The 24,005-nt window shown below is 42.7% G+C and overlaps 1 protein-coding gene and 1 long non-coding RNA gene across 12 annotated transcripts in view; both read left to right on the top strand.

Moving 5' to 3' along the window:
* BRD4 (bromodomain containing 4) overlaps positions 1 to 24,005 on the top strand; it is a 205,781-nt gene that overhangs the window by 155,099 nt on the left and 26,677 nt on the right. For all 11 annotated transcript variants that reach the window (XM_050925774.1, XM_050925767.1, XM_050925768.1 and 8 more), the window contains 3 exons: positions 1,404 to 1,514; positions 14,692 to 14,744; positions 15,055 to 15,352. In XM_050925774.1, coding sequence (XP_050781731.1) covers positions 1,404 to 1,514; positions 14,692 to 14,744; positions 15,055 to 15,352 — 462 coding nt within the window. The remainder of the gene's footprint in view (positions 1 to 1,403; positions 1,515 to 14,691; positions 14,745 to 15,054; positions 15,353 to 24,005) is intronic.
* On the top strand, positions 5,972 to 9,861 carry LOC127035760 (uncharacterized). Its single transcript, XR_007769927.1, has 2 exons — positions 5,972 to 7,130; positions 7,534 to 9,861. It is a non-coding gene; the product is annotated as an uncharacterized LOC127035760 (long non-coding RNA).

Genomic DNA, 24,005 nt, shown 5'->3' with positions numbered 1-24,005 from the left:
GATGATGCACATACTGTGTATATAGGTATTTATAGCCTCATGCCAGGGAGGAGAAGAACTCATTTCAAAACTACTACTTTTCTATTAAAAGATAGATTTGATTAATGGCACAATAGCATGTGTGTTAAATCTTACCACTGGACTTTAACTCAATGGCTTGTGATTTAGGACTAATTTTATCTTAATATCCCTGTACTTTGATCTCTAATGTAAATATTTTCTTCACTCCAAACACTTGATACAAGGGACACATCATACTGCCAGCTAAATGGAATATTAAATGTTGTTTCAATGTTTTCTTGTAAAACCTTTTAGTTTTCTTTTACTGTACAACAGTATTTGCTTTGGGATGCAGACTCACCTTCAGTGTGCCAAAAAAGCCCCAAAGCACCTCCTCTCATTGAAAGAATGCTCTCATGCCAAACTGGGGCGTCGTCATGTGAAACAGTTGGCACATGTATAGGCCTGGATTTGGATTGTCCCAGGCATTAGACTCTCTACACTGGGGCTGCCATCCTGGATTCTTTCCACCAGTTTTTGGACATTGTTTTAGTTTTTAATATATGGTTAATGCTCTGAAAGGCATTTTAAAGTTGAAGTAAAGCCTCTTACAGAATCAAGTGACTGCGCACGTAGAGGGGAGTTTGCAGAACTCTCCAATTGCCCATTCCCAAGCTTTTATTTATACTGATATATCCAAATAAAACCTTTACATTTGGAATTCAGCAAGCCATAAGAAGATGTGAAATTGCCCTATGTGCTGCTGGCCTAAGCATCACTTGAAAGCTTATTTGGTGTTTTGGAAAGAAAAATAGCCTAGAGCCTGAAGTGTAAATGTTAAATCCTGCATATGCATGATAAGTCTTCTCTAACACAGATTGCAGAAGGATTGGGTCATGTGCAGGATTGAATATATTCAGTGTTGGACCCATTATAATTCATTGGATCAATAGCATTCTTTTAAAAAAAATACTATGCATTAATTATGGGCCAGTATAATCTAGTCAGTAAATAATGTGTGTGAACATTTCTAGTACACTTTCCTTCTGCAAGAATCTGATACATGCATGTTTATGGGTTATTTAGGCAAAAGTTGTATTTGGTACCTCATTAGGGAATTGGAAACAATAGGGCAAACTCTTGATTTCTGCCCTAGTTTGCAAAGTTCAGGACTAGGAAGGAACATGGGAACAGGGCAGTGAGTTTGTTGTGACCAATTGCAATAGTACTTTCCTTAGTTAAGCTACTTATGACCCCAACTATAGAGCATCAGCATACAAGCAGCCCTCCATGCAACAGAATTTACGGGCGTTGTTGATTACAGGAGGACCACACAGCACAAGACTGGATTCTGGGTTATTTTTGTCATCCTTTGACAATATTGTACTATTATTTTGTTGCAGCAGAGAAAGTGGATGTAATTGCTGGTTCCTCTAAAATGAAGGGGTTCTCCTCCTCAGAGTCTGAGAGCACCAGTGAATCCAGCTCCTCCGACAGTGAAGATTCAGAAACAGGTTAGATGCAGCTTATTTAAAGACTCAGTCCTATACCTGTCTTCTGTATAAATAAATATGTTTTCAGTACTGGCTTGGTCTTTAATTTTTTTGTCTTTGTAATTAAAACAGTACACACAGTGTAGATCCTGCATGTTGCAGTTGTTGTATTGGACCCGACATACGAAACTTGGAGATGGGGGTATGGCATCTTGCACTTCCCAAGATTACAAGATTTTATTGCTTTTCTTCCTTGCTGTGGGAGAGCCAACCTGTAACATATGCCCAGATACTTTCTATCTGGCCAGTGTTGTAATTACATATTTTTAAAAAGATCCCTTCTCTTTTCAGTTTGCTCTTGTGGAGTGTAAGTGTTCTCACCAGGAACACTTCTGCACCAGGGCATTTTTCTGGACAACAGCTGAGGAAATGTGGGTTTATGTATAAAAAATAAAAACAATGGCATGAAACAATTCTCTTCAGGAAAAGTAGTGTAAATTTAGTGAGCGGTAATGACTTTGTATAGCTTTTCTATTTTCAGCTGATACGCCCTCAGAATTTGTGATTTAGGCATGTTAAGCTGAGGATGTTTTTGCTCTTCTGAAATAGAGGAAGAACCACACTTTAAGAAACTAAAGTGGCATTGTGGCATTCGTGTGTGTCGAAGTGAGCAAAGCTGCATAGCTAAGAATTTGAGTTATTCTTTCTCGAACTGCCAGCTCTGTATGGATTCTGAAAGTTAAGCTGAGTTCTTTCTGGCACATAAATCACCAGTAATAAAGTTTCTGCAACTTTAACTTTGTTAACTATGTCTGATGAAGATATATGAGGTAGAAAAGAGTTCTGCTTCCACTTCTATAGCTGGATTGACTCTGAAGTGCAAACAGGAGTAAAAATAAATAAAAATGCACTTGTAATGTAAGAAATGTTGTGACTGAAGTAAAAAATTTTCAGGCCTGCCATTGGGTTTGGAGGGGCCTAAGAGCACAGGTGCTGAATGCATACTGCTCTATAACTTCAAAACAAGCCTCACATGTATGTTAAATACTCATCTCTGCTTTTCCTGTCTCCTCCAGTCAGCCGAGATTAGTATTTGCTTTGGATGCTTACTGATGACACTTCCTACAGACACTCCAATTTTAAGCCTGTATTTTCTTTGGGGGAAAAAAATCTGCACTAAACTGTAGTTAAATATAACACATTTAAGTTTCATTATATTGTCAAGCATAGTTTTAAGTTAAATTCAGTTTTTTGAAAGGAACTTGTGACCTTTGATGATAGTTCTTTAGAGGAAATTGTTTAATACTGGTCAAAATAAAACTTTCAGTGATAGTGAGTGCTGTCCTCATAGTGTGTGTTAGCGGAGGGGAATGTTAGAAGAAAATGTTCTCCTTCTACTAGATAAGTCTTGAGGCAGAGCTGCTACATTTACACTCAAGCTATAGACTGTTATTGTACAGTTGTTGTATTTCAGTGGCTTTATTTGACTAATGCAGACTTAGGCTTGTCAAAGCTTCTGTGAAAAACTTGTTTAGAAATCAAGTTCTCTGGTCTTTCTTGCATGACTCTTTGCTCATTCAGGTCTGAGACATTGGAATGAAAAAACATATGTTCTCGTCTGTCTTTTTCCATGGCAAGTGTGTATGATCCAAACAAAACTCTTTCTAAGTTAAATGTTTCTAATAATCTTCCTGAGAATGAGGCAGTGGAACCTGATTCGTTTGATTGGGTGGATATGAGTGAAATTGAGCATCACTTGCTCACTGTCATGTAATTGACCTCTTGTATAGTGATTGGCTTAGGGAGCAGACCTCTTCTGTTCTTCTATCTTAGAACACTTTATCCTTAAGAATGAATTGCTTTATAGTTTTTGTATTTTAAGTAAGCTGTCACTAGGCAGAACTAATTAAAACCTTAGCTCTTTATAAGTTTTATGGAGTGTATGGTATGGAAATCTGTAAGATGACAGTTTGCTCAATTTGCAACATGGCGGTCACATTAGTGCCTCCAGTGTACTTCACTGTGTACCATAACAGCACTTCCTTGGGGGAGTTCTAAACGTGACTGAGCTTTATCCTCTATGTTCTCTGTTCCATAAAACTATAAGAACTGACTGTAAAACTGCTCTTCCCAAAACATATCCATATCTCCTAGTCTGATTCCATCTTAACAGTCTTGGGATGGCAGGGCCAGTGTTTTCAAAACTGGCCTCTTAATTTTGGTTGCCTCTCTTTTTGGGTGTCCATTTCGTACTTGATTATCACAGGTGCTGAGGTGCTTCTCTCCCCTCTCTCTCTCTACCCCACCCTTACCCCCAGCTCTTTCACTTGAATTGGCGCCCCAGTAGGTGCCCAGCGTCTCTGAAAATCATGGCCAGGATGTCCCAGGTTGGCTACTGGAAATCAGATGTTTTTGAAAATGTTGACGTTAAGTGATTTAGTGCTATAATTAGAGCCATTGGACAGCACTCTGCCTCTAGGTATAGTGTGATGTGTGTGCTATGTGAGCCTTCTTTCCCTTCAAATTTATGTTGAAATTGAAAATGTTCCTTGGGATGCAATTTTTGGTTTTGTGTTCGTCTGTTGGCTCTTATCTTTCACTTTCTGTTCCAAAATGAATCATATAGTATGTTTATAATTCTCACAGTTTAAACACTGTTTTTAAAAACCAGCAACCCTTCACACAGTTTTCTTTATCAAGCTTTCTGCCACATAATAAAGCTACAGTCACCAGATTTTTTTTAGTAGCCTTTGAATATGTACAAATGAATATACTTGTTTTGATAATACTTTGTTTCCAAAAAGAGAAACTACATTTTTCTGGTCTAGAATATTTACAGTGATGTTTGTTTTGCTAAATCTTTCTCCTGCTTTTCTGATTAAATATAGGGGCCCTTGTTGACCTTGTACTGCAGGATAGTAACTTAATAATTAATATATAGAATACTGTTGAATTGAAATGTAATTGTTTAAACATTTTAGAATTGTATATTTGACACCTTATGTAACTAATGTATTGTTAGTTCACGATACCCTTTACTTAACAGCCCTGTCATTTGGCCGTCCTTTGAGCTTCTCTCTCTGTAATATTTAAAAGAACAATATGATTCTGGAGAAGCTGCAAAATATGTATCCTGATAGGAGAATCGTGGAAACACCTGCACTGGCGAAGTGGAAAATTAGATTTAAAATCTTACTGATAATCTTTGCACTTCAATTTGTAATAAGATCTGGCTTCTTATGCTCCTCTTTTATCATAACTTGGTTTCTGTTTTTCCTTTTTTTACCCACTGAGCTGCTGTTTGGTGGGTGTACATGGTATTTTGTGCAATATATATATGGAGTTTTAAATAATCTAAAAATCTTAATACTATAATTGTAACTTATTTTATCTTGGTTTGGTTTATCATAAAGCACTTTGATACATGTAAAAGTACACACCAGTTAATTCTATAATATATAAGAAAAAATAGGTACATATTATATAACTAGTTATACTGAAATTACACTTCTGCTCCAGTCTCCTGCTGTTCAGTCTCCGTAGTCACTAAAGACAAGTTTTAATGCACTAGTACAGTGCTCTTTTACAGCTGCCTGACTCATCTCTGTAGTCCAGATTTCTGAAAAGCTATTTACATTCTGGGTTGATTTTGCTCCACTCACTTTAATCCATCTGTTGTTGCTAAACCTTAATCTAGAATTTAAAACAGAATTTATAAAGCATTCTTGTTAATAATCATGAGTGCTATACTTTGAAAATCAGCCCTGGAAGATTTAACACCTTGAAGATAGATGATATTAGTAGACAAAACAAATTACTGGGGGATGTTTTGCAGGAGATTGGACCAGGTGAACAGAATGGTCCCTTAGTTTTATAATCTATGAAAACAGAGGTACAGGATTAAAGGATTAGTGCAGTTTAATTTTAGTTGTGTTTTGATAGTATCTTTATGAATTGTAATGAAATTGAAATTCATCCTGGAAACACCTACTTGTGATATAGACTAAACACGACCCTCATGTTAGCTGGTAACTTTCTTACCTCCTGACTTTCTATACTAGTACTGTGAAATTTCTAATAGATTCCATTGCCTCTTTCAATTATGGTTTTTGTATCTTCAGCCTTAGGTGTGGTTGCATGTAAGCAATCTTTTTTCTACAGAATACAAATAGTTTTGTAAGCAATATCTGTTCTTTCGATTGTAATCATTCAGTCATGAATGATCAGGCTGTATTACACAGTGGTGCATCTTTATGGCAGAGAGTGTCTAGAGCTCACAGAACGCACAAATATATGTTAACAAGTCAGAAATTATCTTTAGAGGTGCAGTGCTCGGTCTTTCTGGCTTGAGTATCCTCTTACCTCTTTAGTGAAGCAAAGAGCTGAGTTTTTTTCATACTGGGGGGGAGGAGGGGAATGTGGGAGGCAATACTTGTGGTGAACTCGGTCTCCATGTTTCATAGCTATTGTTTCATATTTCATAGCTTTAATGAATGAAGTAATATTGTGATGTTATGCCTCATCTGAAGACCTTGAGTATTGTTTTGTGTTCATGCCTTAGCTAGCAAGCCTGAGATGTCTCCTGAAAAGCCTCAAAGACCGTTGATATATAGAAACCATTCTACTAAAATTATTTCCATGGTAACAAACACTAAAGTTAAGGTTTCAGCTTGACTTGTGTCAGCTTTCTCACAAATTTTACTTTTGTTCTGAAACTTCCTATGCTGTAGCTCAGCTCAGAGGTAAACTTTTGGGTTGAACATTTTGAGTCCACTCCAATTCAGCTGTGAGTTGTGCAAAAGAAAGATACTTTTCCTGTGTTTGTAATATGTATTTTTATGCATGGATTAAATGGCTGACCTTTCAAACTTCAGACCCTGCTAAATTGTAATCTGTTCCTTAATAAAGTTTCCTGTTTCCTTATGAATCTGAGGTGGAAAAATACTCCCCTCCTCAACAGTACTTCACCCATTTGAATTTAATTGGCTTCTGTTTTGTCTTTATCAGGCATCAGGTAACTTTTTAGTCATGCCCTTCTCAACAATCAAACTCCTTAACAATGTCAATACTGTGGTGACTAAGAAACTTAAGAGAATGGGGGCATCTAGATTTGGGGTGGGTCTCTGTGCAGAAATTTCCTCTCATCTTTTTCTCACGTGGATGGGGAGCCTCTACCAATTTGGATTTAGTGGGCTTAATGCCTAGTAGTATCAAAGTTCCTGATCATCTGGCACCTAGGAAATTTAGATGAACTAGGATATTCTACCCTAGTGTCCTGTATTCAGGTTGTAGTTTGAATAGGGTGCATCTGGGGAGGCATTCATATCCCCACATAGTGATTTGTGAACAGAATGCCAGGTGTCAGATTGGCAGAGCTTGTACACAGTAGCTGACCTGCCTACTAATTCAGTAGGCCACCATTCCCCTCGTACAGTTGTACCTTCAATACCTCATATTGCTCTATATGAATAAACTTACTTTGCTAAACTCCTAGAGGTGATTTGGCTCTTGGATTCTGAAATAGGATTCTGATTTGGCTCTTGGATTCTCTGTAGTCTTAACTTACTGTGCAGTTAATGTTTCAAAGTGCTCACTACCTCTGTTGTAGCTCCTCCCTGGGAAACACCATGTGATGCAGTAGGGACTGTCCGTGTGGAGAGTGGGAGAGCAGGGGAGGACTTTAGGGGATGGACGATGCCAGGGCCTGTAACCTGAGCTAGGTAAGGGAGGGGAAAGGTCAACACCTTTGCCTGGGAAGGGGAAAAAGGAAGGGAGTGGCAGGAGGGAAGCAGTTTGAGTTTGGGCTTGGGGCTGGATGGGCGGAATTCAGGGTATCCTAGCTAGGATCCAAGCACCCTGAAAGCCCAGAAGGACTCGGTGGAGGGGTCCTGACTGTGCCTGCAAGCCCTGCTGTAACCTGTGTTCCTGTTGTCCAATAAACCTTCTGTCTTAGTGGCTGGCTAAGAGTCACTGTGGGTCCCAGGAAGAGGGGTGCAGGGCCGTACTCCCCCACACTCCGTGACACACCAAATGGGGGAAGAAAAAATAAGAGATTAATTTTCTCTGAGTAGAATCTAGAATTAACTTTGTATTAATCACCAAGGACACTCGTAATAGCATCAGTAAGCTACCAAATTCATGGTCCATTTTGGTCAATTTCGCAATCATAGGATTTTAAAAATAATAAATTTCATTATTTTAGTTATTTAAATATGAAATTTCATGATGATGTAATTGTAGAGATCCGGACCCAAAAAGGGGTGGGGGGCTTGCAAGATTATTGTAGGGGAGATTGTGGTACTGATGCCCTTACTTCAGCGCTGCTGCTGGAGGTGGTGCTGCCTTCAGAGCTGGGTAGCTGGAGAGCAGCAGCTTCTGGCCAGGAGTCCAGCTCTGAAGGTAGAGCCACCGCCAGCAACAGCACAGAGGTAAGGATGGCATCTTATGGTATTGTCACCCTTCTTTGCGCTGCTGCTTGTTAGGGCACTGCCGTCAGAGCTGGGCATCTAGCCAACAGCCACTGCTCTCCAGCCACCCAGCTCTGAAGGCCATGCAGAATTAAAGGTGGCAGTACTATGAGTCCCCTAAAATAATCTTGTGACCCACCCCACCCCTGCAGCTCCCTTTTGGGTCAGGACCCCCAATTTGAGAAAGCTGGTCTCCCCTATGAAATCTGTATACTATAGGGTAAAAGCACACAGAAGATCAGATTTCACGGGGAGAGACCAGATTTCATGGTCCATGACAAGCTTTTTGTGGCCATAAATTTGGTAGGGCCCTAAGCATCAGTAAAGGGGCTTTGCAGAAGAGCACTGCCATATCTGTGGTCCTGCAAACCACTTGAGTAGTTACTCATAGAACTATGCAGTTGAGGAGTTGACTATTGAAATTCAACTGTTAAGGCTCTATGACTGATCAGATTTGCACCCTGACCATTCTGATAACTGTATAACATTTGGCTTAATATTCTATTTTAATGTGGTGAGTTTTAATAGAAACTCTTTTGTTGGGAATTTGGGTATGGGATATTCTTCTCTTTATTCTTTTATCTTTTAACTGGGGATGTTCATTTTTTAAAACATAGTGTCCATATTTTCTAATGAGCCGTCAGGAAAAGTGCTTTGGTTTTGAGCCACTGAACAATTACAGTCTTGATACACCACTCCTTGTCAGTTTACAACATGCTGATTCTGGTTGCATCTGAATTGAGGAAATAGAACTAATTAATATTTGTAAAGCACCATGCAGAGCTTCAAAGTCCACTAGGCACCTGTACTTGAGTGTAATCCTCTTTTAAGAAACTATTTATTTACTTGCATAACTGACTGCAGGATCCGGGCCTTAGTGTGTTTATGTACTGTGATACATAGAAAAGCTAAGTACTATTTTTAATCACTGTTCTTTTGCCCTGTTAAGGTTAGGGTTTTGAAGAAAAAACCCAACAATCCTAGTGTTTTTTAATGTAATAATTTGACAAATGTCGCATCAGCATTTTTCTACTAAGGTGATAGTTCCATTAGAAATTCAATAAACTCATAAGCCAGCACATTAGAATATAAGTATCCCTTTTTCTGTAAAGCTAGATATACATCTTATCCAAGACCAATTTGAAGCTTGGGCTTTAGTGCTCTTGCTACTGCTAACAACTTTCTTTAGCCACATTTTTAGGGAACACTTCTGCCGTACTTGACTGTGTCAGTGGCATAGAAGCCACAATGAGTTGATCTGCTCTCCCTGCACAACAGGGAAAGGGAAGCAATTAGATTTAATTGTCTTCCAGCAAAATGCCAAGAAAGCATCACAACACAGACTGGAGACCATGAGCTGCTTATACACAGTATTCACATTTTGAGCTCATCTCTAATACCAGGGTAGTATGGAGGTTCTCTGTGCTATCAAGGGAAGTTTAATTTATAACCAAAACTATCTTGTAAAGTATTTACTTACAGTCTCTTAGCATTGTTAAAATGTTTTCTCCAAATCACATGATTGTTCCTGTTGTGTTGTATTTTTCTATAAATTGCTGGGGACTGGGATTGATTTTTTACTGGAATGTATAACTGCATGTTACTAGCAAAGCTGTAATCCTAGTTTCTCTGATGCACAAGTATGAACTGTTTGAAAGTAAGAATGCATTTGACAATGAATGGACTGTCATTGCCATTTTGATTCAGATTCCTTTTAAGGCACTTCAGTTAGCATTTATCTACAAATAATTACACAAATCTGTTTATTTTTATATTTTTATCTCCATGCTTTTTGATTTAACAGTAATGTAACCACAATATTTTTTAAAACAAGTTGTATAGTTTTTTATATTTTTGTTTTTAAATAAAAATAAATAAAGTGTTTGGTTTGCTACAGAAAATGTACCTTTTGTATAATGGCATTGCAGTTTTAAGAAGTCATTTCAAAATGGAAAGAATATTTTTACCAAGTGTCTAATTGTATACTATTGTATTGAGTATTTCACCTTACTCAGTGAAAGTGTGGGGAAGTAACTAATTAATAATTGGAAAAACTTGTGAGAGTGGGGAAGATACCCTAGAACCTTCCAGAGAGGAAAGCTGTTTGATAGAATAAGTTAATTGTAAGCAGAGGCTTCACTTACTGGAATCTGGGCTCTGATCTTCATGTTTCTACTCTGAAAAGTGACTTTGTGAGAGTGGCATTGTGGAATCCCATATTTATTGTGTCTTGAGGATTTCTGTGTCAGATGTGCTGTGTACACAAGTAGAAATTTTTTCTAACTACCAGCCTTGAAATCTCAACCTGAGCTCTAAGAGCTAAAGCCGTAGTCGAAATGTGGTATGAAGAGAGAAATGGTTCTGTGAACCAGATTTAGTTCACGTGGAGCCCTTGGTGCCTTTCATGGACTTCTATAAGTGGAACACTGATTTGGAACTTAATAAGCAATTTTGTAAATACACAAGATGGAATAGAATCAGCAGCTCAGTCACTCTTGGCTGTGTTGGCTCTGCAGGGTTAATGAGAATAAAAAACAGCAAAATTTTATCTCTAAAATAGCTGATGTGACTATTCAGAGTAAAACCGCGCTTTAAGCTTAAAAAAGTGATTTTCTGGGCCATGTTTTATAACTGTGTCTTTTGTTTGCCTGTTCTTGCATTTCTGAAACCTCATGGTTAGTTAAATGGCCAGAAGGTTAGTGTACTGTGGCTGGCTGGAGTGCAGCAGAGTGGAGCTGTGTCCATAGCTTCTTTGGTCCCACAGACTCACAGGTGTGATTCCAATATTAAACAGAACTGCTGATCCAAACAAACCAGGAGATGCACAACCATTTGGTCAGAGCAATATAAAGTGAATGGGGCTTCTTGTCAATCCAGACCAAACCATTTTCTCTTACCTAAGTGCAGAGCATAGTCCAGTATCTTGGCTAAACGTGATAGTTTGTCAATAATTCAGTTTAAACTAAAGACAATATCAATACAAGAAATATGCACACCAGTAAGCAAACGTGCCGCCTCTGAGGAGCTTGGTTAGAAGCTAGCCATCACACCTCTGAGAAATATAGGAGTGAGAGCAAACACCTGTACAAAGAAGCAACTAGGGCAGAGTGACACCAGGAGTAATCATATCAATTTTACAGGGCTTGGTACCTTTTCAACTGCTTTTCAGGGTTGACACTTGCACACAGCCTTATAATATGTCTGATAGTCCCTCTTTTTTCACACCTTTACTATTGTGAAATACATGTTGATCAGCTGCATGGAAACCATGAAGCTAGGGGGGTCTCTAACATACAGTACAAATGAGAAATGTTATATATTAAACATGGCATTTTTGGCTGACTCCTGAAACAGAGGACTTTCTATGTATAATCTCCCATTTCCAGTCCCATTCATGTAGGAGTGACACCGGCGTAACTGCCTTTTTGCTGATAATGTTTACTAGTGCAACTTCCTTGTGTACTTATGCAGCAAATCTGCAACTTATTGAGAGGAATTCTCTCAAATCCCATTGATTTGCAAAGATCAAATATTTCATAGTTTTCCTTCTCTTCTCCTCAAGTGGTGGTGTCCTTTTGTAAACCTTCTCCTTTCCTGGAACCCCCCACATTTGTTTGTATCCTGTCCTTTGGTTTCTTCCCATGGGTATTTTTTCTTCTGATTGAATGGAACATGACAGAAATATTGGTACCTTCAGTAACTTCTTTTTTCCAGCCACACTGCTTATTCAGTTTCCTCCTAGTTTGGTATGCATGGTAGGAAGCTTCTTGTGATGCAGTCATGGTAAAAGTGGATCAGCAAGTAGAATGTTTTATAGCAAAATGAATCAGGTTTTGTTTGCTATATATATTACACTTGCATCAAATAAGAATGTGGCAGTTACAGACTCCAAAGCACATTTGCACACCCCTCACATAGTGTATGGCTCACAGTAAAGGAGACCAGTCTCTTAGATACTTAACTGTTACAGAGACTGACATCTGTCACTTTGACGACTTTTTTCTGTAAATTTGATTTTAGTTTACTGATCAGTATAGGGCTTCTATTTTCTGCCCGCAGTCATAGAGTAGGAACTCAGAAAAGACCTCAGTGAATAGTTGTAAAACATGATTTTCCTGAAGACCTACATGTTGCTGTGTTTCCTTCTTGCCTTTCAGTGGCTCAGTGGTGATTCTTCAGTTAATTGATGTGGTGTTCCTGTGATTAATTCTCTCTCAGCCTCTCTCTCTGTTACCTGGGTTTTTGACTCCGATGTGGAAAGTCTATGTGGGGCAAGTCACTTAATAGCAGAAAACATCAATCATTCTCTCTCTCCTTTGTGCAAAGTAATGTCAAAGTGGCTGGTTAAGATGGCTTTGTATATTTAAGTCAAAATTTACTCTTTTAAACAAGTTTGCAAGCAGATTAACCATAATCATTTTTTCAATTGTAGTCCAGTGGAAAATGCACTGGACTGGCATCCAGTTTCCAGCTCTACCATATAGAGTTTCAAGAGAGACATTAAACCTCCATGTTTTAGATTCCCCATCTGTAAAATGGGAATGATGATACTTGGCCCCATTTGTAAAACGGTTGGAGAGCCTCGTAGGAAAAGTGCAAAGGATTATTTATTTTTTGTTCCATCCACTTCTGTATGGATGTTTAGCACATGAGCCTTAATGCATATAACTTACTGAGGTTTCATTGGCTCTTTGAAATGTCTTCTGCTAGGTCAAGGCCTAGTTAAGTAATTATTCTTACCAAGTTAGACTGGCAAAGTGTCAGATTTGTACAGTAGTCCTCAAACGACTAGTGGCCCCAACCAGTGGTGGTGTTGCTTCATCTCCCTACTGTAATGATGGAGCTCTGCTATCCACCGTCCATTTACTCTTGGACATGTTCTGACCTGCAGCTGAGCTTGGGCTGTTCCTAGTGGTCACAAAAACAGCCTGAACCATGGAAAATGTGAACAGTTGACTGGGAGTCTACTGACACACTTGAGGTCTTGCTCTGGTAAAATGATATCGCTTAGGGAATCCCTGTAATGATAGACCCTGGTGGCTGAAGGGACCTACAGGAATACTTTAATTATGCTATGTTTACCTTATACCGCAGGGAAACTCGTAATGAGAGACACGTATGAAGGAAGCATGATATACGTTGGAAGTGGGTCTGAATACTTATTAGATCATCTTAAATTTTGCTACAAAATGGTTTGACTTTGTATTGGCCTTGCATAATTATGAAAATTTCATAGATTCCAAGGCCGGAAGGTACAAAAGTGATTATCTAGTCTGACTTCAATTTACCAGCCTAAGTACAAATTCTACCATATTTGCCTGTCCCCTCCCATGAGGATTCACGGTGGTGAAAATAGGAATACTTGACTTACCGATTTAAAAAAAAAAAAAAAAAACCTGCGGCATGAATGGGCCACTAGAATTTTGCCAAGGCTGTTTTAAACCCATGTTCAGGGGTAGTGCTTGAGTCTTAACACCACACCACTGGTCATGCCAAATAATGATGAAGTAGAGCATGTTCAAGCAAGGGGATTGATTCAGGTGTTTGGCTGGAATTCTGCAGAGGAGGAAATTTAAGCCAGATGGTCAATACTGTGCCTTTCATTTTTGTTGATTTAATAAACTCTGAAGTAAGCTGTAAAGGAAGTCTTGGGAAGCTCTAATATATAACAAATTTTCACCAATGGAGAGAGGATGACTGGTAGTGAAAGCTGCTGAAAGTCTCAGACAGTTTTGTTTTAGGATGGAGAAGAAAGTTTCTTCTGTTGACTCCCAGTGTGACCTCTGATAGAAAGTGGTGAGTTTAAATCCTCTTCTTGCTTAAACAGCAAGAGGCCCTTGGATGCAAACTCTTAACAATTCTCCAGTGTGAGGAAGGATGGCTTTCTGTGTAGCATCTGTTCTATCGTGGCCGCTGTCTATTTATTTCCTCTTCTCCATCATGGACATTGTAATATTCAAATAAGTGCTCTTGAGCTAACTAATGGGCTGTGAAAACACTTGCTTCACAGCCAGCTCTCTGCAGCCCTGTCAGGTTGTATCTCCAATAGGCTATTTGAGAGATTTTTCCATCGTTCCAGCTCCACCAATGGTAGCAATGGAAGTATTTTCAGTAGACCACTGGCATTTTTACCACTATTATCTAACACTGGTCAGAATGGGTGTAGAAGACACCATGACACAAATTCTGGCAGCGCCCTGAGTCGTATCCACACTAACTCCCACTTTGGTTACCACCAGTGGCACTGCACTGGTGAGAGATTTCCAAGAAACTCTAATATAGGCAAGGGCTAACCAATTCTTACAGTCTGTCACTTTGGTGTCTCAAAGGCTTGTGGCTGAAGAATTAGTGTTGGTCAAAGTCTTGAAGAAATTTCTTTGTAAATCATTGTAGTTGATGTTTTGAAAGTTCTGATCCTTCCTGGTTTTGTGAAAGAACAAAAATGTAGCCAAGGAAACCGAATTTCTTTCCTCAGGAATCTGTAGTAAGTTTCAAAGTTAAAATCAGGGAAAAGCTGCCTGTTCTTGTGTCTGAAAATGTGTTCTTCACGAGTGCTTCAGGGAGCTGTTTGCAGTGAGCACCAAAACTTCGCTACTCTTCCTGTGATTTAAGTGTTGTACTTGTAACCGAGATCAGTAATATTAGTTGCTCCCATATTTGTGTCAGTGATTCCTGGAAGAGCAGCATTTGGATGCTAACCCTTTTATTATCCCTTCTTCCTTTCTCCACAGAAATGGCACCAAAATTGAAGAAGAAAGGGCACTCTGGGCGAGAGCAAAAAAAGGTGAGTTTGGGAGAAGCCTCCCTCCTGGAGCCATAAGAGAATTCTTATGAATTAGAGTCCTCAGTATACATTGACCACCAAACCATCATAGAGGTTGGGCTGGGCCGGGCACACAGACTGTTAGGAGAACAATACTCTTATTTAGATCTCCCTTTTAGATCAGGAGCTTATAGTCAACCACAGGCTCAGTCCCTCCGTTATTGATGTCTGGAATTGTTCTGAGCTGCCTCCCTGCATACCAGATAACACAAGGCTGGAAGCTTAAGTGAGAAGGTGTTCTGCTGATCTCATGAGTTTTTGTCTTCCCTAGCATCACCACCACCACCATCAGCAGGTGCAGCAGCAGCAGCAGCAGATGCAACCACTGCCTCCACAGCCTGTCCCTCAACAAGCACCGCCTCCAATGAAGTCCTCTCCCCCTCCTTTCGTGCCTGCACAGGTCCCCATCATGGAGCATCCGCTCCCAGGGAACATGTTCGACACTATCACACATTTCACCCAGCCCATCATGCATCTTCCTCAGCCAGAGATGCCACCCCATCTTCCCCAGCAACCTGAGCATAGCACTCCTCCTCACTTGAACCAACATGCAGTAGTCCCTCCTCCAGGTAAGCATTTAATGGGCAATGCTGTGTGTCTAAAGCTGTCGCCCTTTCTTCTTCTTGGAGTAGATGCAGCCATGTATTCCACGTAGGTGTGTGTCTCCTCAGCACACCAGAACAGGAGAAATTTGCCCAGCAGTACCTGTAGAGATGTAGCACTCGCGCCTCGTGGCTATAGTCCTCCTGGCTACATGAGGCAGTGCTGTCCTGACCCTCCTCAGTTCCTTCTTCCTGCTCATGACTGACATCGGAGCTTTGTGTGGTCTCAACCTCTCAATTAATTTAGTTTTTTCTCTTATATATAGTTAGCAGTACCCTTAATGTTAGAGCAGTTTGTGTTACCAGTCTGTTTCCCCAGTGATGCCCTTCTGGGGTTTAAACATTTGTTTTTTGTGTGGGGAAGCAATCCCCAGTAGCAAGGCCCATGTCAAGAAGCATTGCACAGTCTGCTGATCAGTTTAAGAAACTGACTCAAGTGACTTCAAACCTTTGCCTACAGCAGCACCTGCTCGAACAGGCCATGTGGCCTGCTTTGGTCCCAAGGCCCTCAGTGGGTCAGTGGTTGCCCTTGGGCTCCAACAGCACTACCACTTCACGTTCTGGAGCAGGTACTTCAGTAGGGGCTGTTCCCTGTTGACTGTGCCGAGGAAAAGGTCGCATAAGACCAATCATAGAATATCAGGGTTGGAAGGGACCTCAGGAGGTCATCTAGTCCAACCCCCTGCTCAAAGCAGGACCAATTCCCAACTAAATCGTCCCAGACAGGGCTTTGTCAAGCCTGATCTTAAAATCCTCTAAGGAAGGAGATTCCACCACCTCTCTAGGTAACCCATTCCAGAGCTTCATCACCCTTCTAGTGAAAATGTTTTTCCTAATATCCAACCTAAACTTCCTCCACTGCAACTTGAGACCATTACTCCTTGTTCTGTCTTCTGCTATCACTGAGAACAGTCTAGATCAGGGGTAGGCAACCTATGGCACGGGTGCTGAAGGCGGCATGCAAGCTGATTTTCAGTGGCACTCACACTGCTTGGGTCCTGGCCACTGGTCCGAGGGCCTCTGCATTTTAATTTACTTTTAAATGAAGCTTCTTAAACATTTTAAAAACCTTATTTACTTTACATACAACAATAGTTAGTTATATATTATAGACTTATAGAAAGAGACCTAAAAACGTTAAAATGTATTACTGGCACGCGAAACCTTAAATTAGAGTGAATAAATGAAGACTCGGCACACCACTTCTGAAAGGTTGCAGACCCCGGTCTAGATCCATCCTCTTTGGAGCCCCCTTTCAGGTAGTTGAAAGTAGCTATCAAATCCCTCCTCGTTCTTCTTCTCTGCAGACTAAATAATCCCAGCTCCCTCAGCCTCTCCTCATAAGTCATGTGCTCCAGCCCACTAATCATTTTTGTTGCCCTCCACTGGACACTTTCCAATTTTTCCACATCCTCCTTGTAGTGTGGGGTCCAAAACTGGACACAGTACTCCAGATGAGGCCTCACCAATGGCCAATAGAGGGGAATGATTACATCCCTCGATCTAGTGGCAGTGCTCCTACTTATACAGGTCAAAATGCTGTTAGCCTTCTTGGCAACAAGGGCACATTGTTGACTCATACAGCTTCTCATCCACCATAACCCCTAGATCCTTTTCTGCAGAACTTCTGTTTAGCCACTTGGTCCCTAGTCTGTAGCAGTGCATGAGATTCTTCTTTCCTAAGTGCAGGACTCAGCACTTGTCCTTGTTGAACCTCATCAGATTTCTTTTGGCCCAATCCTCTAATTGTCTAGGTCCCTCGGTATCCTATCCCTATCCTCCAGCGCATCTACCACTCCTCCCAATTTAGTGTCATATGAAAACTTGTGGGGGGTGCAATCCATGCCATCCTCCAGATCATTAATAAAGATATTGAACCAAACTGGCCCCAGGGCTGACTTTTGGGGCACTCTGCTTGATTATCGGCTGCCAATTAGACATGAAGCCATTGATGACTACCCGTTGAGTCCGACGATCTAGCCAGCTTTTTATCCACCTTATAGTCCATTCATCCAGCCCATACTTCTTTAACTTGCTGGCAAGAATACTGTTGGAGATCATGTCAAAAGCTTTGCTAAAGTCAAGGAATAACACGTTCACTGCTTTCCCCTTATCCACAGAGCCAGTTATATCTTCATAGAAGGCATTTAGGTTAGTCAGGCATGACTTGCCCTTGGTGAATTCATGCTGACTGTTCCTGAGCATTTTCCTCTCCTTGAAGTGCTTTAAAACTGATTCCTTGAGGACCTGCTCCATGATTTTTCCAGGGACTGAGGTGAGGCTGACTGGCCTGTAGTTCCCCGGATCCTCCTCCTCCTCTTTTTAAAAGATGGGCACTACATTAGCCTTTTTCCAGTCATCTTGAGACCTCCCCTGATCGCCATGAGTTTTCAGAGATAATGGCCAATGGCTCTGCGATCACATCTGCAAGTAGGGTCTGCTCCAGGTTTTGGGGTGACTCTTCCACCTCCCGCAGGAAGAGCATGGAACAGCATGGGGCTGGTGCTTCTAACCCTTCCCCGGAACCTAATAGGGAGGTGAGAAACCATCTACCATTGACTTTGGTTCCAGCCTCTGGACATCCATTGAGTCTGGTACTGATGAGGAAGATGTCAGTACCGACTGTTTCTGCGTCTGCAGCATACCAAGTAGTTACAGACCTCCTTCTGCCTTTCAGTCCCAACCTCTCCTTTGGTCCAGGACTTGGCCAAGTCTCTGTCAACTATAGCCCCTTCTATTGAACAAGCCACTGAATCCTCGGGTCATTTGGCACTGCATCCCAATGTTCCCCTTCCACAAATTGTGGAAATAGGGCTGGTACTGTGATTGATACATGGGACCCAGGTAGCAGGAACCTCGGCACTGCTGCAGTTGGCACAGCACATGTTTCCATGGTGGCTTTCACCATTCTTGATGGTGCCATCAGACGCTCTGGTACCACTGTTCACTTCGGTACTGACACTGCGTCAAGCACTGGCATACTTGGTACCAATGGTACTGCTTCCATTGGCAGCACTGTTTCCTGCCTCATTCTGGACAATAGACGAGTCAAACATCTACTTGCTCCCTTCGGTTTTGCTCTGCACTTATCTCCGGAATCCTGAGGCTCCTCTGAGTTGGCATTGTCATCCTCTCACACTCCATTGCCCAACCAGCATTGAGGGCCACTGATGGACTGTTACATGTAACAGGATTGGCGCACATCTCATGCTCAGGACAGCGGTCCCTGGCCCTGCACCTGTTGGTAACCAATGCCTTATCCATGTCAATGGAATCTGGGACACTCCTCGATCGCAGAGATCCTACTCTTCATGTTGCTCAAAGGCAAGATTGCCGGCCAAGTCTGTGGCACTGGCAGTCCTCTCTGTGGCACGTCCAGAGTTGACCCATCTGGGTCCGTCATCCCTGGAACAGGATCTGGCTTTGACTCAGTTAAGGGCCTCATCTTCATCCCCAAATGATGCTGTGCTGCATGGCTCATCCTCCCCTTTGGTACTGGATTTTAAGGTGTACCAAGACCTTTTGCAGTATGTAGCTGCTTTTCTTGGTATCCAAGCAGAGTTCTTTTAAGAGAACCCCTACAAATTGATGGACATTTTACAGCTCTATGCTCCTGGGAGAGTCACCCTCTCTGTTAGCAGTGTGCTCCTTGAACTTGCTAAGGCCCTCTGGTGCACTCTGGCTTTGACACCACCTATAGCTAAGCACATAGAAAATCACTATTTCATTCCCATGCTGGGATTTGAGGGATTTAACACCCATCTGGCCCCAAATTCACTAGTTGTAACTGTGGTGAACAACAGATTAGGGACTCTAAACTATTGGACTTCATGGGCAGGAAGATTTATACCACCTCCTCTTTACAGATGTGAATTGCCAATCAGCAAGCCTTGCTGTCCAAGTAAAGTTTTGTTAACTGGATAGCTATGTCAGGAGGAATTGTCTGACATTTGTCACTGAGGGCTGCTTGGTGGCTAAGATGCCTTTTGTAATCCACATGCGATATCATGGACACCTCAGCCAGGGTGGGTGGCCTATGTGGTCACCATGAGATGGGGTTCCTGGCTTTCTTTGGCCTTTGACAGCTGAACACTGTTCTCAGACAAAACTGAGGAGACGCTGCGCTCTTTTAAGAATTCCAGGGCTACCCTGCAGTCCTTCGGGATGCAGAGGCGCTACTGTGGCATCCAGCAGCAGCAGTATTATCTGCAGTGCACATTTGGCCAGCCTTTCCCTCCTCTGAGGCCTGGTCTACATTGGGAAGGGGATCGGTGTAAGTTATGCAACTTCAGTTACGTGAATAACGTAGCTGAAGTCAACGTACTTAAATCTACTTAGGGTGTCTTCACTGTGGTGGGTTCACTGCTGACGCTCCCCCGTTGACTCTGCCTACGCTTCTCACTCCAGAGTCGACAGGCAAGTGCTCGGTGGTCGATTTATTGCGTCTTCACTAGACGCGATAAATTGACCCCCACTGGATCGATCGCTCCAGAGGTAAGTGTAGACATGCCCTGAGGCACAGGACTACACCAGAAAGAGGGATAGATCCCACAGGAGGAAGCTGTTGGTCTTGGGGTTCGGCTAGTCCACATGCCTTTCCAAGTGCCCATTTGACTCTTTGCTCCAAAACACTGTCCTAGTCATTGCGCCTTCCTCCTCATCTCCCTCCTTTGGGGACAGGCTGGCTCTCTTTCATAATGACTGGGATTCAGTCGCTTCTGAGAGCAGGGTCCTAAGCACTGTCAAATTGGGTTATACCATCCAGTTCCTCTCTACGCCATCTCCCAACCCTCCCTCCCTGTCCCTCTTCAGGGACCCTCTCATGAGATACTGCTCCTCGAGGAGGTCTACTTTTTGCTGCCTTTGGGAGCAGTGGAGAAGGTTCCACTGGAACACAGGGCATAGCTTCTACTCCCAGTACTTCCTAGTATCCAAAGGAGAGGTAAGGCCTCAACAAATATATCAGGTACATGGTGTTCTGAATGGTCACTCTGTAGACTGTCTTCCCTGCATGCTCTGGATCTTCAGGACACCTACGTTCACATGGCAGTTATTTACTCTTGGGGAATTCTGTTCATCTATGGTCATGCAGAATTCATGTGTCCTGCAGAATTTTTTTTCAGCAGAAACTACATTTTTGCCCCAGTAGTGCTGCAGTTGCACCTTTCGCCCACCAGAGGCCGCTGTGGCACCAGAAGAGCCAGCAGCATGAATGCAGCTGGCTGTTCTGGTGCCACAGTGGCCTCTGGTGGGCAAAAGGGAGAATTGCAGCACTTCTGGGGCAGAACGTATTGGGGGCGGGGGATTGTGTGTGTGCCTAGTGCTGCAGACTTCCCTCGGGAGTAAAAGGTCATCACAGCACCGTGCCTGTGGAGCCAGGTTAGAACAGAGTGGGGCACATGGGGCTGCTGGGGGGTAACAGACATGGGTTCAGAATGGCTAATGAGAGGAGAGACTGGGGCATGGGCTTAGGAGCTAGTGGGGTGACAGCACTGAGACTGGGGATGGGGGAGGGGGACTGCAGGGACACATGGGGATGGGGAAGGAGGCTGTAGAGACCCCTGGGGATGGGAGATATGGGGACAGGGGCAGATGTGCCTGACTGAATGGGAGAGGCTTGGGGTCAGCCAGGATCTGCATGGGGAAAGTTCCCCAACTCCCTTACAAATTCCACCCCTCAGCCTTTCCCCCTCAAAAAACCTTTTCCACTAGGGCTGTCATGCGCACCTGAGAGCCACCTGCACTCCACACCCCTTCCTTCACTTTACCCCACTCCTGTACCCCAACCCCCTTCCCTGAGCCCCCTCATAAACCCCACACACCTCCTCTGCCCCAACCCCTTGCCCTGAGCCTCTTCCTGCACACCGCACCCCTTCCCAGACACCACACTCCCTCCGACAATCCAACCCCCGCCCCAGCCCTACATTTTTGGCCCTGCATGCAATTTCGCCACCCAGATGTGGCCCTTGGGCCAAAAAGTTTGCCCACCCTTGGTCTAAATAAATGCCAAAAGTCCACACTAATACTTGTGCAACAAATGGAGTTCATTGGAGTCTTCCTCAACTCTCTCAAGGCAATGGCTTCTCTACCACAACAACGTTTCCTCACATTGACCAACCTGATTGCTACAGTACAAATCAGCCCACAAGTCACCACCAGAACATGCCTACATGGCTTCCAGAACATGCACAATTCCATATGAAATGCCTTCAAGCCTGCCTCCACTCAGTTTATGTCCCACACAGGCACAATATAAAAAAGCACCTCACAATAGCAAACAAGGTAAAGGAGTATCTTCCCTGGTTGGACTCAACCAGACAACATCTGCGTAGGAGTGCCTTTCACGCAAACTCTCCCAATGATGACCATCACAACAGATGCATCATTTCTGGGTTGGGGAGCACATCTACGTCTGTGGACTATCCAGGGCTGCTGGTCCCCAGCGGAAGCTCTTCTGCACATAAATATCTTAGAACTAAGACAGGTTTCAGAGTAGCAGCCATATTAGTCTGTATCTGCAAAAAGAACAAGAGTACTTGTGGCACCTTGGAGACTAACAAATTTATTTGACCATAAGCTTTCTTGGGCTACAGCCCACATCCAAAGAAGTGGGCTGTAGCCCACGAAAGTTTATGCTCAAATAAATTTGTTAGTCTCTAAGGTGCCACAAGTACTCCTGTTCTTTTTAGAACTAAGAGCTGTTCACAACACTTGCTCCCACTTCTTACTGATAATGGAAAGCAAGACTATACAAATCTTCATGGACAATGTAGCTTGCATGTTTTGTATAAACAGACAAGGGGGAGTACTATCACACTATCTCTGTGTAGAAGCCCTCAGACTCTGGCAATTATGCATGAGACACTATATCCACATTATAGCACAATACCTACCTGGTTGCCAGAACACCACGGCAGATCCATTAAGCGGGAATTTCTCCTAGGACCATGAGTGGAAACTCAACACACACGCTCTGGGACATCTTCAGATATTGGGGATTCCTGACAATAGACTTTTTCACAACCATACAAAACACCAAATGCCCACATTTCTGCTCTGGGAGGAGGCTCAGTTACCACTTTCTGGGCGATGCCTTCCTCATGAAGTGGAACACTCCTCTCCTTTACGTGTTTCCCCCAACCTCCCTTTTGGCCTTGGTGATCCACAAGATTAGGCAGGACAACTCCAGGGTAATTCTGATAGCCCTCATGTGGCCTTGCCAGACTTGGTATCCTTACCGTCTCAAATTATCAGTATGCCCACCACGGACTTTTCCGCTTCTACCTCGTCTCCTATCTCAGGATGCAGGTCACGTTCTTCATCCAGATCCCGAAAGACTCCATCTCTAAGCATGGCTACTCCATGGCTCAAGCGACCTGAAATAACATGTTCCAATGAAGTACAAAACAGTCGCAGAACAACCAGCCACACCAACTATCTCCATGAATGGAAACAATTTGAGGCATGTGCCAACAAAAATGAATTCCGGCTGTGTCAGCCTCTTTACCCTGAATATTGGACTATTGGAATATTGAGAAGTCAGGCATCTCCATGAGCTCAGTTGAGTGCAGCTCTCCATTATCACAGCGTTCCAAAGCAAAGTAGATGAATTCTCCATATTTGCTCACCCTCTCCCCAAAAGATTCCTCAGAGGCCTCAGCAATTTCTATCCTGAAGTGAAAGAACCTACCCCACCATGGGACTCAACCTATCTTCCAAGTCCTAACTGGCCCTCCATTTGAACCCATGGTAACATGCTCTTTGTTGCATCTTTTTATGAAAGTAGTGTTCCTCATTGCCATTACATCTGCCATATGGGTTGGAGAATTGGGTGCTCTTTTGACAGATCAGCCAGATAGTCTTTTTCAAAGATAAAGTTTCTTTGAGACCACATCCTAAGTTTTTGCCCAAGATTGCCTCATCTTTCCACCTCAACCAGCCTATCTATCTTCTGACATTCTATCCTAAACCACACCAGAATAGACCACAATCCACACTATGTACACAGGGCACTTGCTTTCTACTTCAAACAAAAGCATTCTGTATGTCTCAGAAACTGTTTGTCTCAATCACTGAATGATCCAAAGGGAACGCCATATCTACACAATGTCTCTCCAGATGGATTTCAGATTGCATAAAACTGTTACTCCCAATGTGGTCAATAACCCCCTACAGCAGTGGTGGGCAACTTGTGGGCCACACATGGCCCATCGGGTAATCCACTGGCAGGTCTCAAGATGGTTTGTTTACATTGACCATCCACAGGCACAGCTGCCCGCAGCTCACTGTTCCCGGCCAATGGGAGCTGCGGGAAGCAGCATGGGCCACAGGGACATGCTGGCTGCCACTTCCCGCAGCCACTGGGAGCTGCAGGCGGCTGTGCCTGTGGACAGGCAATGTAAACAAACTGTCACGCGGCCTGCCGGCAGATTACCCTAACGGGCCAAAGGTTGCCCACTACTGCCCTATGGGGATTCACACGCATTCCACCAGGGCCTTATCAAACTCTGAAGCATTTCTTAACAATGTCCCCATTGCGGAAATCTAAGACCACAACCTAGGTGTCAGCCCATACATTTACTCAACATTACACTTTAGAACAACAGGCAACCTCCAATGA

Source organism: Gopherus flavomarginatus, chromosome 16 (assembly GCF_025201925.1).
Source record: "Gopherus flavomarginatus isolate rGopFla2 chromosome 16, rGopFla2.mat.asm, whole genome shotgun sequence".
Taxonomy (NCBI): domain Eukaryota; kingdom Metazoa; phylum Chordata; order Testudines; family Testudinidae; genus Gopherus; species Gopherus flavomarginatus.
The sequence above is the reverse complement of the archived record's forward strand: the minus strand, read 5'-3'. Positions and strand labels throughout refer to the sequence as shown.